Here is a 17,696-nt window from a genome sequence, read left to right as displayed (position 1 = left end):
GAACTGGATGTCGCTCAAATGGCCAACCATCAAACTCACTATTATAGGCACATACATTTTTGTATCACTACGCTAATGTTTTATGGATCCTGGTGTTTTGTAAAATAAACTTTTTATATAGTTTTCTACTTAATTAATAAAATCTTAGATATGTTCTTTTGAGATTTTTGCCAAAACTATCTCATGATAGAAAAGTCTAAGTATGCATGTCGTAGCGGTTGGACCATAATATGTAAGGATCCGGTCGTTACACCTTTAGATCTCCATCCCTCATATTTGTTGTACTAAAAAAATTGCAAAAAGTGTAAACAAATAGATATAAATTCTTTCATACAAATATATCGAACATGATTTTCTTAGAACAAAAAACAGGGTATGAAGATTACCTTGATTTTCTTAATATCGTTTATTTAATCATTCATTACTTAATTAATAAAATCTTAGATATGTTCTTTTGAGATTTTTGCCAAAACTATCTCATGATAGAAAAGTCTAAGTATGCATGTCGTAGCGGTTGGACCATAATATGTAAGGATCCGGTCGTTACACCTTCAGATCTCCATCCCTCATATTTGTTGTACTAAAAAAATTGCAAAAAGTGTAAACCAAATAGATATAAATTCTTTCATACAAATATATCGAACATGATTTTCTTAGAACAAAAAACAGGGTATGAAGATTACCTTGATTTTCTTAATATCGTTTATTTAATCATTCATTATTTGGTATACTCGTTGACTAAATTTTATCTATTAATAGTTATAAAAAAGGAGATTTTCAAAAAAAATTTAAAAAATAGGGAAACTATTTACACGAAATAATAAAATCTTAATATTCTTTATCTAGCATAGAGACTGACAGAAGTCTATCGGCATAGAAATCTATCTGTGTCTATCAATGTTTTTTTTTTACTTTTTCTGTAAATAGTTTGACATTTTTTCTATTTGGAAAATTTCTCAATAAAAAATTATTTTAGAATTTAACCTTTTTTTTTTAATACAACAACATGGGGGATTGAGCAACTTCCAACCTATAGGAATGTTTGAGTTTTTATTTTATAATATTTTATTTTTGATCATTTGCATGTTAGTAAAAAAAAAAATATTATAAATTTGTCCTTATAAATTAATAACTATTATGTTATGAATAATTTATTTTTTTACTATTGTTAATATAAACTCTGTTTGAAGAACTACTTTATAAAATAAATATTTAGTTAGTTATGTAGGATCTGTTTGCTTGTGGAAAAATGGTTTTTTAAAAAACTTATTTTTATTTAAACATCCTTCGTGAATATTTATTAAAAAAAAACTTTTAAAAAGTTATTTTAAATACTTATCAAACATTTATTTTTTTTAAAATGACTTATTTTTTAAATTAAACACGTGAAAATATATTACAAACACACTTTAGTTTATTCTTATCATCAGCGTGAAGAAAATACATCAAAATTATCTCTCTGTTTAAATTTATGCAGTCAGTTCTACATATTTACATTTCATGATCCCTGTAGGACACCCTTGAAACCATACAACGTGCTTCCTTTTGCATGAACCTGTAGGAAATCTTCAACAAAATTATAGAATCTGCTAATTAGCCACAACTTGAACAGAAAAGCAAACATTTATTCTTGATTTATAAATGTGGACACAATGAGACCCTACCAAATAGTCTAGAAATCACATTATGCCCTCTTAGTGCTTGGCCACAAAACTAGACAACTCCAATCTTCAATTTCTTATTCATCTGCATCGAACTGGAATCACTTGGCACCAACAGTGTCGACGGTTGGCCGAAAAGATCAGGAAACAGCTTTGTGATCTCATCTGCACGCACATATAACACACAACTCAAACACTCTAAAACCTTAAGAAGTAGCAATTGGCCTCAAACTCATTCTGTAAAACTCAAGTTCCAAACAAAAGCGAGATCTATAATCATAAGAAAAACACAGTAAAAGAATAAACAAAACTCAATGCATGTCACTACTCTTCCTTCGAGACATCAATCAACTCAGAGCTAGGAGGGCCATCGAGGATTTTAAAGGGGTTTTTGAGAATAGAGGGAAAAGGGTGAGGTTGATTGATACGGTGAGCTTGGACTTCACTATACACAGTAGAAACACGGCCGATCTCCGACGGAGAAGATGCAATGACGGGGGAAACATCGGCATTAGCGATGAAAGGTGGAGACATTGGTAAGAGAGAAATGAAAATGAAAATGGGGAGATAGGTAGAGAAATGAAAGATTGAATCAATGAAAGAAGTGGAAAATTGAGTGTTTGACAAGGTCAAGAAGATGAAGAAGGACTCGACTAGAATAAGAGGAAAGAGCTTGTGGATGAAATGGATAACACTCTAAGAAGGGATTTCGGTTCTCCAAAAGCTCCATATGAGTTTCTGATGTGAGGATTTGGCCAGCAAGAGACTAGAATTTTTATGGCTAAAACAACGAGAGAGAGAGGGTTTCAATGAAACGGAATTTTTCATTGAACAAATGAAAAGAGATATTTGGTCTCCAAGCGAATGTAACAAATTTAATCTACTTTCAAACACATTTGGTCTCCATGAAATTAATAAATTTGCATACAGATAAAGACCTCCACCAACATTTGATGAAAACCCAACCTTAGCAAAAAGAAAAGGCTTACAACAAATCCCAACCAAAAACACCTGGAGACTCTAGTGGAAAAGGGACAACCAAGGTAAATATTTAGAACTCGGCTATGCTCCACAAAACTTGCCACTTTAGGAGGTTTTTTGCAAGACATGGAAGGTATTAATAGTTCCCAAAGAACCAACCAAGAAAATAAATGAACTTTCGATGGGATTTTTAGTTTCCACCAAGAAGTGAGAACGTAAGAATAGCAAAACAAATAAATAGGCACTTCACAAGAGGACTGAGGACCCAGACGACTCAAAGAGAACTTTCATATAAACAAGAAAAGAATAAAAATGTACAAAATATTGAATGCAATATAACATGAAAATTGACTAATTTGAAAGTAAACAAGAAATTGAACAAAAAAAAAATATAACAAAATGGTGTTTTCATATATTTTGTGTGTAACTGATTCAGGTGCAGTCTGCCCATTGCTATAAGTAAACTGAAAAGTCAATGCATTTAAGTCAGATAAACATAGATACATCATTGTTGTAGTTGTCATGGATTATAAGATAAAGGTCATAATTTTCAACTAACATTTTGCAACAAAAGCATTATGCTTCATCAAAAGGTTGCATTTTTACCAATAATTTCATTTAATTAAATATAAAGGGCAGTGCAAAATAATTTTTTTTTAAAAAAAATCACCTTAATACCCCAATCGTATTCAGGTCCACCTAGATTGTGTGACTTGCACTCATTATAAATCCTCCGTTGGCCTGTATAGAACCAAAAAAGATTATGCAAAAAGGCAAAAGAGCATGAGTATAAAATACAAAAAGTTAAAAGTGAATTTTTTTTATCCCCACTTGACATATTTAATCAATTCCAATTCTGATTTGTCAGTTACTAACTTAGGATTTTAATTTGAGATTTTATTCTGGAGATGAAAATACCCACGAACTAAAATGTCATCTCTTTTTCTTTGTCCATGCCCTATAGAATCATAAATCACAATCCTAAACAACTAATCACTCAAAGAACCGATTAAAAGAGAAATAAAATAAGTCAAAAAATAAAGATCAGCTAGTTTCAAGAAATCAAGGAACAGAAAAATCATAAACTCAAGTGTGACATAATATTTGACAAAGACTAATTCAAATATTTTTTAAAACAATGATAAAATAAAGAGCTAGATTTTAAGATAGAAAAATATTCTAGGCAAGATTTAGAGTTAATATGTGACTAAATCACTCAAATTTAATAGCCTGTAGGTAAAAGACTACTACAACTTTTTCATACCTTTTAGTGTGTTCTTCTACTCCGTAACTTGAATTGGGGACAAAAATAAAGTGATTCAACCTAGCAAAAAAGTACACGATGAACTAACCAAATACAACAGTCGTAACAATTTTTTATATTGTTTAAACTAACATCCACACTAATGATACACACACGCAACACTAATGACCAAGTTACTTAACTAATATTTCAATATTTTAGCTTTTATGACATTTAGCTATAAACTAAATAATAATACATGAAGTATCAAATTTTAACAAAGGGCAAACAAAAAGAGAGAGAAATAGAAGAAAGGAGTATCAATGGAAATGAGATGAAGAAAACAGAAAAACAAAAAGATATTGAGATACAATCATATGAATGGAGAAAATTAAGCAAGAGATGGAGAAGATAGACGGAGAAACAGAGATAAAAAAAGAAAGAAAAAGGAGAAAGAAGGACAAGAAGAAAGAAATCAAGTGAAATACCATAAGATGGAGAGAGAAAGAACTAGCCCTTCGTTTCGCCAACAAAGAAGTCATCTTTGACGATTTCTCATTCCTTCTTTACCGAGCCGCCTCTCTTCGCCATTCGAAGTACTACTTCTGCCTTCCCTTTTGAGAACATACCCAGGAGCCCTCCTTTTCCAATAATTAAAAAAAATACCATAAAGCTTCGTCTGTGATTTTGTCGGCCGGCCCTTTACAAGACAATACTGAGCAAAAATATACACCAACAAAATAGACATTACAATGAACTTAACACATTCCTAATAATTCATGTAAGAATGGAAACTACAAAGAAGTTAGATATCTCACTTCCAACTATGGAATTTGACCCGAGACTTAATTAAAATATCTTATCCAAATTCTGAAAAATAGGTTCGATTTTCATCAATTTGGTTGTGTAAGATACCTATATCCAGATCACCTGCTCCATTCTTCTTTTAGATTTGAACTTGCATAATCAATGGTAGGATTCTGATCTGACCTCCTCATATGACAAATAGAGCGGCGTGAACTGTAATATAAGACTGGGAAGGAGATTAAAGGAAACGACATTTACTCTAGAAAGAGATCATATTACCATCTAGTTCCACCATTGTCTTCTTGATCACGGGCTTGAACTTACTTGCCAAACGAATTCTACCTTTAGAAAGAGATCATCAAATGATAAATATTAAACTAGACTTCATGAAGATGTTCTATCAATCCAAAGCCTTTCAAAATTGTTAAGTGAAAAGATACTCCACTTTTACATGATGATACTCCACTTTTATCCTTGTTTTTCTGATCTTACATGCACATTGACTAGTCTTTATAGTATTGTGTTAGTAGTTATTAAGTTATTTGGATACTCAAAAAAAGAAAAAAAAAATAAACTTTTAAGTTTCATCAACTAGAAAATTGTTGTCTTTTTATTATAGATTGGAGAGTTTTTTTCTTCTTCCATTTTTTTTCTTCTAGTGAACTCCATTGTTCTCATTTTGGCTGGATAATTGATACTCTGTTTGTCATTTCCCTTCTTATTCCCCATAAAAAATATTCTAGAAAAAAATTATTAACTTGTTATTCAAGAAAACATGAGAACAGGAATGCACGTTTTCATGAAAAAATCATATCGTGTCTCCTCTCCACGTCCATTAACGAAGTTAATGGAGTTCTGCCAGCCATCCAATCTTCAACTAGAGCAGCCAAAGTTCCTACCTGGTATGCATAACTAGTAAGTAATAAAAACGAGGAAAAATCTATGGAGGAAACTGATATCAAGAAAAAGAATGAAAGGTTAAAAGGTTAGAGACTAAAATGATCAGAAGGTACAAGAATTGGGACAGACAGATCGATGATATTGTTCCAGTTTTTCCACTCTGGAGGAGAGCTCTAGCACTGTAACCCAAACCATGACAATAAGTTGAATCAATGTTCGTGGGTAAACCACACATCCCTTCGTACGTATAAGTCAAAAGAAGAATTAAACAGAGATAACACACAGAGCACTAACCAGCAAAGTACACTTTTTCTGTAGATCGAGCATCAACCATCACATTACCAATCATTTCTGAATATATCTGCATAAACATCAGCAGAGCCTATTAAGAGTCTCATCTCATGAATGCGACATTCCATTTTTTCCTTGAGTTCTTGAAGAAACTACTTCAACTTTGCAATAGTCTCCAAAGTTCAGTCCAAACGGAATATGAATTCTAAAGCAATTACAAAGAGAAATGAGTACCTTACAAGCAGAATCAAATCCAAAACTTGTGGGGACCTCTTTGCATTTAAGATCACCATCAATAGTTTTTGGGCAACCAATTACTCGGGTTTTCAAATTCTTACTCATAATTTGAAAACAACAGAAAGAAGGGGAATATAAATAACAGAGTCTTGCACACAAAAAAATGGTACCCTAGAGTAATTAATTACTCAACCTTATATTTCTGCAATAAAAACAACATATAATAGCTTATCCATATACGACAATGAGAGTGAGAAAGAGAGTAAAAAGAAGGGAGGCGATAAACAAATTTCATAGTTCTGAAAATTACCTAAAGTTTTTAGCAAGGAGACAAGCATTTGTGTTGGAATCATCTCCACCAATTACAACAAGGCCATCCAGATCAAGATTCTGAGCAGTTTCTTTAGCTTGCTTAAACTGAAAATAGAACCGAACTATCAATTAATGCCTTGACTACAACTAAGATGTCTCAAAATGAAAATTCTAGGAAGATAGAGTTTCACCTGATCTGGAGTTTCAATCTTATCCCTCCCACTGCATATCATATCAAAACCACCCTGATAAAACAAAAATTCATTTAAATCAAGAATTGCATTCAAATGGCAATCACTTCGCATCAAAACTGCACATATTCACACTAACAATTCTAACAAGTGAAAGCTAGAAATCCCTTCAAGAAAATTAACCTGATTGCGATACGGGTAGATAAATTGTGCAGTCAGCGGATCTTCTGGCAAATATTTAGAATATTGACCATGATAGCAAGGCTGACATTCTCACCTACCACGTTAGACGATAACGACTTACCAGAGTGGGAATCCCACCAATAGTCAGTGCACGGCTCTATAAATAGAGCCTTGACGCCATGAAGGAGGGATGGACTTTTATACCCAAAGATTGAGATTTGCACGAGAAAAAAATTCCACCTCCATATTTCACCCCAATTCTTCATTGAAGCTTCGCCGAAGTAAGAGTCTACAAGGGCTTTCTGCATTCATCCAACCATTATATCACTAGCAGCCTTAACATTCATCTGTGGGAAGCAAGAGATTACTAACAACTTCCCTTCACCTTATCTCTTTATCTTTTTAGTTGTTGTATTGCATTTTGTTTAAGAGATTGTTCATTTGTGTATTCAACAACTATTTTAATATCATCATGTTCACTTTTATCATCTTATCTATCCTCACTTTCACTTTATCTCTTGTTATAAGTAACTAATTCTAATGGGGTAAGGGTGAAGATTAATATCATGATCTAAGTAGAATCTGTGGAAGTTATTTTGTTTGCTTAATATATGAATATTAAAATGATTGCCTATGAGTATTCAATGAGTCAAGTAGTTATGACTAACTACCTGAGAAGGAAAGTAGTTGTGGATCTCATTAAGCAAAGCAAGAAATATTTTTCAACCCCGAAGCTTATTTTCTCTACTTGTGTATGTTAAATAAGATTAAGTGTAAGTTAATACTAGGTTGTAGGGAAAGCTTGAGGATGCTAAGGAAGGAAAGAAAAATGATTTCAAGTGTTGTTTACTAAGGGCTCTCAAGTGTTAAGTGAAAGAGTAAGAAGGCTTGGTTAAGGAGAGAAATTTTGACCAAGTGTTGAAGGTCATGGTGCATTGACGATCATGCTGAGGTGTGCGACAGCCTAAGAATCTTAAGGTTAAGATGAAAGCTAGTGGCGTGAAGAAGGACATTGGCTAAGTGTTGGCCGAGAAGACGATGCCATGCGCTAGCCGAGACTCACGTTGAGGTTAGGTGGGCAAGAACGCGTGCATGGGCGAGGATGCCTTAAGCGATGCGGCTTGTGCGTGCGTTGGTGTGCAATGGTCGGGCAAGGATGTGTGTAAAGTAAGGCCATGGGATGATCTTGAGACTAGGCATCGGGTGCGAGAAAGGGCGCTGAGGCGTGCATTGGCTGAGAGGTGTATGCGTCCAAGTAAAGCCATGCGTTGGTAAGAGTTAGGAAGCTATGCATTGGTGATTAGGGGAAGCTTTCAGCTTAATCACCAATTGTAGTGGTCAGTTGTCGAGATTAGAAGGTTTAATGTTGACTTAGTGGGATAGGTGGCAGCCTAAGTGTAATTAAGGTCATGCATCTCTTAATCTAAAAGGGAAGCCTCAGTTCAAGAACTTGGTTTGGACAATTATCTCGTGCTAAAGGGGTGATTCCACAGCCATTTGAAGGCTTAAGGAGTGTAGATGAAGCTCTGAGGTTGTTGGAAGGAAATTCATAAGAATTCAAGTTGAAATCAGAGGATTTCCTCAAGAGGTCAAGCTCTCGGGTGATTCTGAGCAAGGTGTGAAGATTGAAAAATTCTGACCAGATCGTGAAGAATTTGAAGCTCAAATTTTAAGATAAGTTAAGACATTTTAAAACAAGTTTGTAGAAGGGAAATTCCCGAAATAATGTCTGAAAAAATAAGTAAATTCAGCTTGAATTTGAATTTGGATTTTTGGATTGAATAATCATGCAACTGCAACCGTTGAACACGCAGGCAACTCAACCGGGCAGGCTACAGATGCGCGCAAAGGCAAAATGACGCAAGGCATTGCATGGATGTGTACGCTAGGTTGCACATGAGGGTTGTACAAGTGTGCACGCGAGACGCTGCATGGAAAGGTTGAGTATGCATTGAGGCGCGCAGTTGCGTTAAAAGACAAAATTTACTCCTCGTGCTTAGAAATGTGTCTTCGTTGGCTATCCTCTCCATCAACGTGGGTATAAGTGTTCTCATCCACCCTCCCACAAGTATTTTATTTCGATAGATGTCACCTTTCTAGAGGATCAACCTTTCTTTCCTATTAGTCATTTTCAGGGGAATAGCTTTAATGAAGAGACTAACTAGTCCCAATCTTTGTTCTTTTCTGATTCCCTTCCTAATCCTATCTTGAATATTACCGACACTGTCTCTGTCTTACCTATCAAATAGGTCTATGGATAATATACTAAAGGAAGAATCTCAAGAAGGAAATTGGGCCACCTATTGTTTCTCCGGTAACGATCTATGAGTCCGAACCAACATTAGCCCAAGGTGAACTCATACTTCTGTCTCTAATAACCTCAATATTTGTGTTGAGAATGAAAATGATGCTCATACTCGTCTCTGATAATATTGGTATTTGTGCTAAAAATGATATGTGTACTGTGGAAGAAAATAGCAAAACTAATGATAGCAGTAATGATTGTACTAAGAAAGTTGTGGCTGATATGGCTGGGAATAAACGAGTTGAAGCAACTATTCCAGGTAGTGATATTGTTACAGGTGAGGTGAGTTAGTGGGAAAGGCACTAAAGGATGTGATAAACAAATAAGTGGCAATCATAAGGAGTTGGCCAAGTAAGAAATATTGAGGTTCTACAAGATGAAAGTGAAGCTTAACAATCTCAAACTAGCTCAACTGAAGCTCGTGGTGAAAGTCATTGTAAGAACTTTCCAAGTCAATCCAATCATGAGGCAATCATTATGCCTCAAGGACCAATGACAAGAGCTAGAACTAAAAGACTTGAAGAGGGATTAAATGCTTGCTTCCAAGCTAAATTTCTAGCCCATCATGAAGAGTTGCAACCCTTGAAGCTCCAAGAGTCACTTGGGTGCAAAAGTCCTAATGAATCTGCAAAATTCAGATTCATCCCCGTGTTTAATGCTTGATTTATTAATTTATTTCAATGTACATACATTTATTAAGGTTCATGTATGTAGTTGAAGAGTTTTTGTTAAACCTAGTCAATTGGGTGAAAAGTTGTGTCCTTTCAAGTCGTCTTTTCAATTAGTATAAATACATATGTAGTTTGGTCATTGGAACACACTTGAGATTGACTGGAATTTCATTAGATTTTTTGTCTCTCAAGCTTTATGCTTTTTCTTTGTATTTTTGTGTTTAAAATGCATGTATTAGAACTTTCAATTTATTTTGATCGATTAGATTGTGGAGAGTTCAAAATCCTTAAGTTAGGAACAAGTTCTCCTTTCTTCTTGACATCGATCAATCTTCCAAGCCAAATATGTTTAGCTTTCTTGGGGTTGCTTACTAAATAGCTAATTGTGGTTATTCTTATTATCGTTGTGGGGCTTCACCTAGAATAAAGGGGTTCTCATACGTGATTGAGGTAAATCAAATGATAAAGGGAACTGTCTCAATTATGTTCAGGAGACATACGAGCGATGGACAATGGCCAATGAGAAGGCCCGAGCCTACATCTTGGCAAATCTTTATGAAGTTTTTGCCAAGAAACATGAGCATCTGGTTTCAGCACGTGAGATCATGGAGTCCCTGCGAGGATATTTGGACAACCGTCTGAACCACTTTTGCATGAGGCTCTTAAATACATATTCAACTCCAAAATGGAAGAAGGCACCTCTGTTCGTGAGCATGTGCTTAACATGATGGTTCACTTTAATGTGGCGGAGTTGAATGGGTCTACCATCGATAAGGGCAGTCAAGTTAACATAATCCTGCATTCATTGCCCGAGAGCTCCCTGCACTTTGTTAGTAATGTGATTCTTAAGAAAGGGAAATATAACCTCACAACTCTCCTCATCGAGTTGCAGACCTACCAATCGGAGAGGAAGAAGGGTGAGGCAAATGTTGCTTCATCCTCAAGGACATTCCATAGAGGTTCGACCTCAGGAACGAAGTCTACACCTTCTACTTCTAACTCTACAAAGGGGAAGAAGAAGAAGGGTGGCAAGGGAAAAGGGAAGACGCCTGCTAACCCACCGCCTGTCACCCCAAGGAGGCGTCCACCGGTTGAAAAGGGAAAGTGTTTCCACTGCAACTAGGATGTACTGGAAGATGAACTATCCTCTGTATCTGAAAGAGAAGAAAGCAGCCAAGGCTAAGGCCAAGGCCGATAAAGGTAAATGTGATTTACATGTACTTGAAACTTGTTTAGTGGAGAATGATGATTCTGCTTGGATAATTGATTTGGGCGCTACTAACCACATTTGTTCTTCTTTTTAGGGGACTAGATCTTGGCGATAGTTGGAGGCTGATGAGATGACGATGTGAGTAGGCACTGGGTACGTCGTCTCAGCTGTGGCAGTGGGACGGCTCCAGTTAGCTTTACAGAATATGTTTCTTGTTTTGAATGATGTATATATTGTTCCCGAACTAAAAAGGAACCTTATTTCTGTAAAGTGTTTATTGCAATGTAAATATATTGTCTCTTTTAATGTGGATAAAGCGTTTATTCATAAAGATGGTGTTTTTATTTGTACTGAAAATCTCGAATCGAATTTATGTGGAGATGTCTTCATTGAAACCCTTAAAAGTGATCGCAAGGGCAACCTTAGTCAACGCAAGCCATGCGATAATGCTACACACACTTGAGCCTAACTCTAGGACGAATGCGATGTATCTGCGATAGTGTTAGGAAGCCTATGCCTGCCTAAACCTCCATAACCCGCTCACGTGCTCTCGTCGTATGAGCGTGATGGCCGCATACCACCGTATCCTACTTCCTGGACGCATGCAATATTCTCTCCGTAGGGTGCATACGCTGTGTGATAGCAAACGGAGCTTATCTCTAAGTTCCCCATTCTTGCTTATGCATTCCAATCCACTCTCTTGAGTTTTAGATTTGGATTTTAGACTACTCTCTCAAGTATGCCTAAATGTGAAGCACTCATAAGACAAGGTAACCGCATAGACTTTGCTGATATAAGATTATTCCTATCTCTAGTGAACAATAGCTTATATTGCTTCATGCAACCAACCATTTACCCTCTCAGACAGTTAGTTGTTCTTGATTTTACTCATAGACAAGCATTGCATCCGCCTATAGACAAGCGTAGCTATAGCTTCACACTAAGCAAATAAGTTTTACTCACACACTCACGCAACGCACATCTCTCGGTGGTTTTCTACATGCTTTATATCCCTAATCCACATGACTAAGTGTGCGATACTCTAGCAATCTCACTAAGTGATGCAATGAAAGTTAAGGATGCTAAGTAAACAAAGATGGAGATAAAATTGAAGTAAACACAGAAATGCATTGAACACATCATGTATTAATTCCTTAATCACAAAATATCATAAAATACAATATAAGAAAAGGGAAGAAAATGAAATGACCAGCTGGAAGCAATGACTTACTTCTAGCGGATGTGCTCAAGGCTATCAGTGGTGCCATGGATGGGCGGTGTAGCTGACTCTCCCGAGATCTAGCTCTGGTCGTCTCTCGGAATGGAAGTAGGAGATGAAGAACTCTCAAGCTTTCTTCTCACGCATTTGTCTGGATTGCAGGGAAAAACCCAGGATAAGTTGAAATTCTGCTCATCGGGGTTCAAATTCTTACTCCTAATTTGAAAACAACAGATAGAAGGGGAATATAGATAACAAAGTCTTACACACCAAAAAAATGGTACCCTAGAGTAATTAATTACTCAACCTTATATTTCTACAATAAAAATAACATATAATAGCTTATCTATGACAATGAGAGTGAGAAAGAGAGAGTAAAAAGGAGGGAGGCAATAAACAAATTTCATAGTTGTGAAAAATACCTAAAGTTTTCAGCGAGGAGACAGGCATTTGTGTTGGAATCATCTCCACCAATTGGCAAGGCCATCCAGATCAAAGCTTCTGAGCAGTTTCTTCAGCTTGCTTAAACTGAAAATAAAACCGAACTGTCAATTAATGCCTTGACTACAACTAAGACGTCTCAAAATGAAAATTATGGGAAGAAAGAGTTTCACCTGATCTAGAGTTTCAATCTGATCCCTCCCACTGCATATCATATCAAAACCACCCTGATAAAACAAAAATTCATTTAAATCAAGAATTGCATTCAAATGGCAATCACTTCGCATCGAGACTGCACATATTCACACTAATAATTCTAACAACTGAAAGCTAGAAATCCCTTCAAGAAAATTAACCTGATTGCGATATGGGTAGATAAATTATGCAGTCAGTTCTACATATTTACATTTCATGATCCCTGTAGGACACCCTTGAAACCATACAACGTGCTTCCTTTTACATGAACCTGTAGGAAATCTTCACCAAAATCATAGAAGCTGCTAATTAGCCACAACTTGAACAAAAAAGCAAACATTTATTCTTGATTTATAAATGTGGACACAATGAGACCCTACCAAATAGTCCAGAAATCACATTATGCCCTCCCAGTGCTTGGCCACCAAACTAGACAACTCCGATCTTCAATTTCTTATTCACCTGCACCGAACTGGAATCATTTGGCACCAACATTGCCGACTGTTGGCCGAAAAGATCAGGAAACAACTTTGTGATATCATCTGCACGCACATATAACACAATTCAAACACTCTAAAACCTTAAGAAGTAGCAACTGGCCTCAAACGCATTCAGTAAAACTCAAGTTCCAAACAAAAGCGAGATTTACAATCATAAGCAAAACACAGTAAAAGAACAAACAAAACTCAATGCATGTCACTACTCTTCCTTCGGGACATCAATCAACTCAGAGCTAGGAGGGCCATCGAGGATTTTGAAGGGGTTTTTGAGAATAGAGGGAAAAGGGAGAGGTTGATCGATATGGTGGGCTTGGACTTCGCTATACACAATAGAAACACGGCCAATCTCCGACGGAGAAGATGCAATGATGGGGGAAACATCGGCATTAGCGATGAAAGGCGGAGACATTGGTAGGAGAGAAATGAAGATGAAAATGGGGAGATAGGTAGAGAAATGAAAGATTGAATCAATGAAAGAAGTGGAAAATTGAGTGTTCGACAAGGTCGAGAAGATGAAGGACTTGACTAGAATAAGAGGAAGGAGCTTGTGGACAAAATGGATAACACTCTAAGAAGGGATTTTGATGCTCCAAAAGCTCCATATGAGTCCCTGATGTGAGGATTTGGCCAGCAAGAGACTAAAATTTTTATGGCTAAAACAACGAGAGAGAGAGAGAGAGGGTTTCAATGAAACGAAATTTTTCATTGAAAAAATGAAAAGAGATATTTGGTCTCCAAGCGAATGTAACAATTTAGTCTACTTTAAAACACATTTGGTCTCCACGAAATTAATCAATTGGCATACAGATAAAGACCTCCACCAACATTTGATGAAAACCCAACCTTAGCAAAAAGAAAAGGCTTAAAACATAAATCCCAACCAAAAACACCTGGAGACTCTAGTGGAAAAGGGACAACCAAGGTAAATGTTTAGAACTCGGCTATGCTACACAAAACTTGCCAATTCAGGCCTAAGACATATGGGAGGTTTTTTGCAAGACCTGGAAGGCATTAATAGTTCCCAAAGAACCAACCAAGAAAATAAATGAACTTTCTATGGGATTTTTAGTTTTCACCAAGAAGTGAGAACGTAAGAATAGCAAAACAAATAAATAGGCACTTGAGCTAAATTTTACAAAGACTAATTCAAGTGTGACATAATATTTGACAAAGACTAATTCAAATATTTTTTAAAACAAGGATAAAATAAAGAGCTAGATTTTAAGATAGAAAAAGCAAGATTTAGAGTTAATATGTGACTAAATCACTCAAATTTAATAGCCTGAAGGTAAAAGACTACTACAACTTTTTCATACCTTTTAGTGTGTTCTTCTACTCCGTAACTTGAATTATGGACAAAAATGAAGTGATTCAGCCTAGCAAAAAAGTACATGATTAACTAACCAAATACAACAGTCGTAACAATTTTTTATATTGTTTAAACTAACATCCACACTAATGATACACACACGCAACACTAAGGACCAAGTTACTTTACTAATATTTCAATATTTTAGCTTTAATGACATTTAGCTATAAACTAAATAATAATACTTGAAGTATCAAATTTTAACAAAGGGCAAACAAAAAGAGAGAGAAATAGAAGAAAGGAGTATCAATGGAAATGAGATGAAGAAAACAGAAAAACAAAAAGATATTGAGATACAATCATATGAATGGAGAAAATTAAGCAAGAGATGGAGAAGATAGACGGAGAAACAGAGATAAAAAAAAGAAAGAAAAAGGAGAAAGAAGAAAAGGATAAAGAAAGACAAGAAGAAAGAAATCAAGTGAAATACCATAAGATGGAGAGAGAAAGAACTAGCCCTTTGTTTCGCCAACAAAGAAGTCATCTTTGACGATTTCTCATTCCTTCTTTGCCGAGCCGCCTCTCTTCGCCATTCTTTGCCGAGCCGCCTCTCTTCGCCATTCGAAGTACTACCTCTACCTTCCCTTTCGAGAACATACCCAGGAGCCCTCCTTTTCCAATAATTAAAAGAAATACCATAAAGCTTCGTCTATGATTTTGCCGGCCAGCCCTTTAGAAGACAATACTAAGCAAAAATACACACCAACAAAATTAGACATTACAATGAACTTAACACATTACTAATAATTCTCGGGTCAAATACACAGTAGAAATACCATAGGGCTTGGACTTCGACATACACAGTAGAAACAAGGCCGATCTCCGACGGAGAAGATGCAATGACTAGGGAAACATCGGCATTAGCGATGAAAGGCAGAGACATTGGTAGGAAAGAAATGAAGATGAAAATGGGGAGATAGGTAGAGAAATGAAAGATTGAATCAATGAAAGAAGTGGAAAATTGAGTGTTCGACAAGGTCGAGAAGATGAAGGACTTGACTAGAATAAGAGGAAAGAGCTTGTGGACAAAATGGATAACACTCTCAGAAGGGATTTTGATGCTCCAAAAGCTCCATATGAGTCCCTGATGTGAGGATTTGGCCAGCAAGAGACTAAAATTTTTATGGCTAAAACAACGAGAGAGAGAGAGAGAGAGGGTTTCAATGAAAAGAAATTTTTCATTGAAAAAATGAAAAGAGATATTTGGTCTCCAAGCGAATGTAACAATTTAGTCTACTTTAAAACACATTTGGTCTCCACGAAATTAATCAATTTGCATACAGATAAAGACCTCCACCAACATTTGATGAAAACCCAACCTTAGCAAAAAGAAAAGGCTTAAAACATAAATCCCAACCAAAAACACCTGGAGACTCTAGTGGAAAAGGGACAACCAAGGTAAATGTTTAGAACTCGGCTATGCTACACAAAACTTGCCAATTCAGGCCTAAGACATATGGGAGGTTTTTTGCAAGACCTGGAAGGCATTAATAGTTCCCAAAGAACCAACCAAGAAAATAAAGGAACTTTCTATGGGATTTTTAGTTTTCACCAAGAAGTGAGAACGTAAGAATAGCAAAACAAATAAATAGGCACTTGAGCTAGATTTTACAAAGACTAATTCAAGTGTGACATAATATTTGACAAAGACTAATTCAAATATTTTTTAAAACAAGGATAAAATAAAGAGCTAGATTTTAAGATAGAAAAAGCAAGATTTAGAGTTAATATGTGACTAAATCACTCAAATTTAATAGCCTGAAGGTAAAAGACTACTACAACTTTTTCATACCTTTTAGTGTGTTCTTCTACTCCGTAACCTGAATTGGGGACAAAAATGAAGTGATTCAGCCTAGCAAAAAAGTACATGATTAACTAACCAAATACAACAGTCGTAACAATTTTTTATATTGTTTAAACTAACATCCACACTAATGATACACACACGCAACACTAATGACCAAGTTACTTTACTAATATTTCAATATTTTAGCTTTAATGACATTTAGCTATAAACTAAATAATAATACATGAAGTATAAAATTTTAACAAAGGGCAAACAAAAAGAGAGAAAGAAATAGAAGAAAGGAGTATCAATGGAAATGAGATGAAGAAAACAGAAAAACAAAAAGATATTGAGATACAATCATATGAATGGAGAAAATTAAGCAAGAGATGGAGAAGATAGACGGAAGAAACAGAGATAAAAAAAGAAAGAAAAAAGGAGGAGAAAGAAGAAAAGGATAAAGAAAGACAAGAAGAAAGAAATCAAGTGAAATACCATAAGATGGAGAGAGAAAGAACTAGCCCTTCGTTTCGCCAACAAAGAAGTCATCTTTGACGATTTCTCATTCCTTCTTTGCCGAGCCGCCTCTCTTCGCCATTCGAAGTACTACCTCTACCTTCCCTTTCGAGAACATACCCAGGAGCCCTCCTTTTCCAATAATTAAAAGAAATACCATAAATCTTCGTCTATGATTTTGCCGGCCGACCCTTTACAAGACAATACTAAGCAAAAATATACACCAACAAAATTAGACATTACAATGAACTTAACACATTACTAATAATTCATGTAAGAATGGAAACTACAAAGAATTTAGGTATCTCACTTCCAACTATGGAATTTGACCCGAGACTTCATTAAAATATCTTATCCAAATTCTGAAAAATAGGTTCGATTTTCATCAATTTGGTTGTGTAAGATACCTATATCTAGATCACCTGCTCCATTCTTCTTTTAGATTTGAACTTGCATAATTAATGGTAGGATTCTGATCTGACCTCCTCACATGACAAATCGAGCGGCGTGAATTATAATATAAGACTGGGAAGGAGATTAAAGGAAACGACATTTACTCTAGAAAGAGATCATATTACCATCTAGTTCCACCATTGTCTTCTTGATCACAGGCTTGAACTTACTTGCCAAACGAATTCTACCTTTAGAAAGAGATCATCAAATGATAAATATTAAACT

General features: G+C 35.6%; 1 protein-coding gene across 50 annotated transcripts in view; it reads right to left on the bottom strand.

The window, feature by feature from the left end:
* Positions 1 to 1,394: 1,394 nt before the first annotated feature.
* LOC150031406 (pyrophosphate--fructose 6-phosphate 1-phosphotransferase subunit beta-like) overlaps positions 1,395 to 17,696 on the bottom strand; it is a 28,128-nt gene continuing 11,826 nt past the window's right edge. For 3 of the 50 annotated variants that reach the window (XR_016525847.1, XR_016525848.1, XR_016525849.1), the window contains 17 exons: positions 16,998 to 17,224; positions 16,509 to 16,536; positions 15,147 to 15,401; positions 14,664 to 14,723; positions 13,228 to 13,389; positions 13,009 to 13,129; positions 12,826 to 12,879; positions 12,634 to 12,739; positions 12,224 to 12,362; positions 6,624 to 6,677; positions 5,887 to 6,537; positions 5,722 to 5,771; positions 4,374 to 5,591; positions 3,907 to 3,966; positions 3,313 to 3,383; positions 1,665 to 1,826; positions 1,395 to 1,566 (listed from right to left, as the gene is read on the bottom strand). Coding sequence is in view for 43 of the 50 variants with exons in the window: in XM_090308984.1 (XP_090165110.1) it covers positions 17,065 to 17,150; positions 17,597 to 17,659 (149 nt within the window). In the remaining 7 variants the exon portion in view is untranslated. Of the gene's footprint in view, positions 1,567 to 1,664; positions 1,827 to 3,312; positions 3,384 to 3,906; positions 3,967 to 4,373; positions 5,592 to 5,705; positions 5,772 to 5,886; positions 6,538 to 6,623; positions 6,678 to 6,806; positions 7,109 to 12,223; positions 12,428 to 12,633; positions 12,740 to 12,825; positions 12,880 to 13,008; positions 13,130 to 13,227; positions 13,390 to 14,663; positions 14,724 to 15,146; positions 15,402 to 16,508; positions 16,569 to 16,997; positions 17,660 to 17,696 lie in introns of all 50 variants that reach the window. The other 47 variants (XR_016525850.1, XR_016525851.1, XM_090309009.1 and 44 more) reach the window with 44 other exon arrangements.

The sequence above is a fragment of the Benincasa hispida genome, unplaced genomic scaffold (assembly GCF_027475165.1).
Source record: "Benincasa hispida cultivar pf3 unplaced genomic scaffold, pf3_genome.v1.1 HicScf1241, whole genome shotgun sequence".
In the NCBI taxonomy this organism is placed as follows: Eukaryota; Viridiplantae; Streptophyta; class Magnoliopsida; order Cucurbitales; family Cucurbitaceae; genus Benincasa; species Benincasa hispida.
The sequence above is the reverse complement of the archived record's forward strand: the minus strand, read 5'-3'. Positions and strand labels throughout refer to the sequence as shown.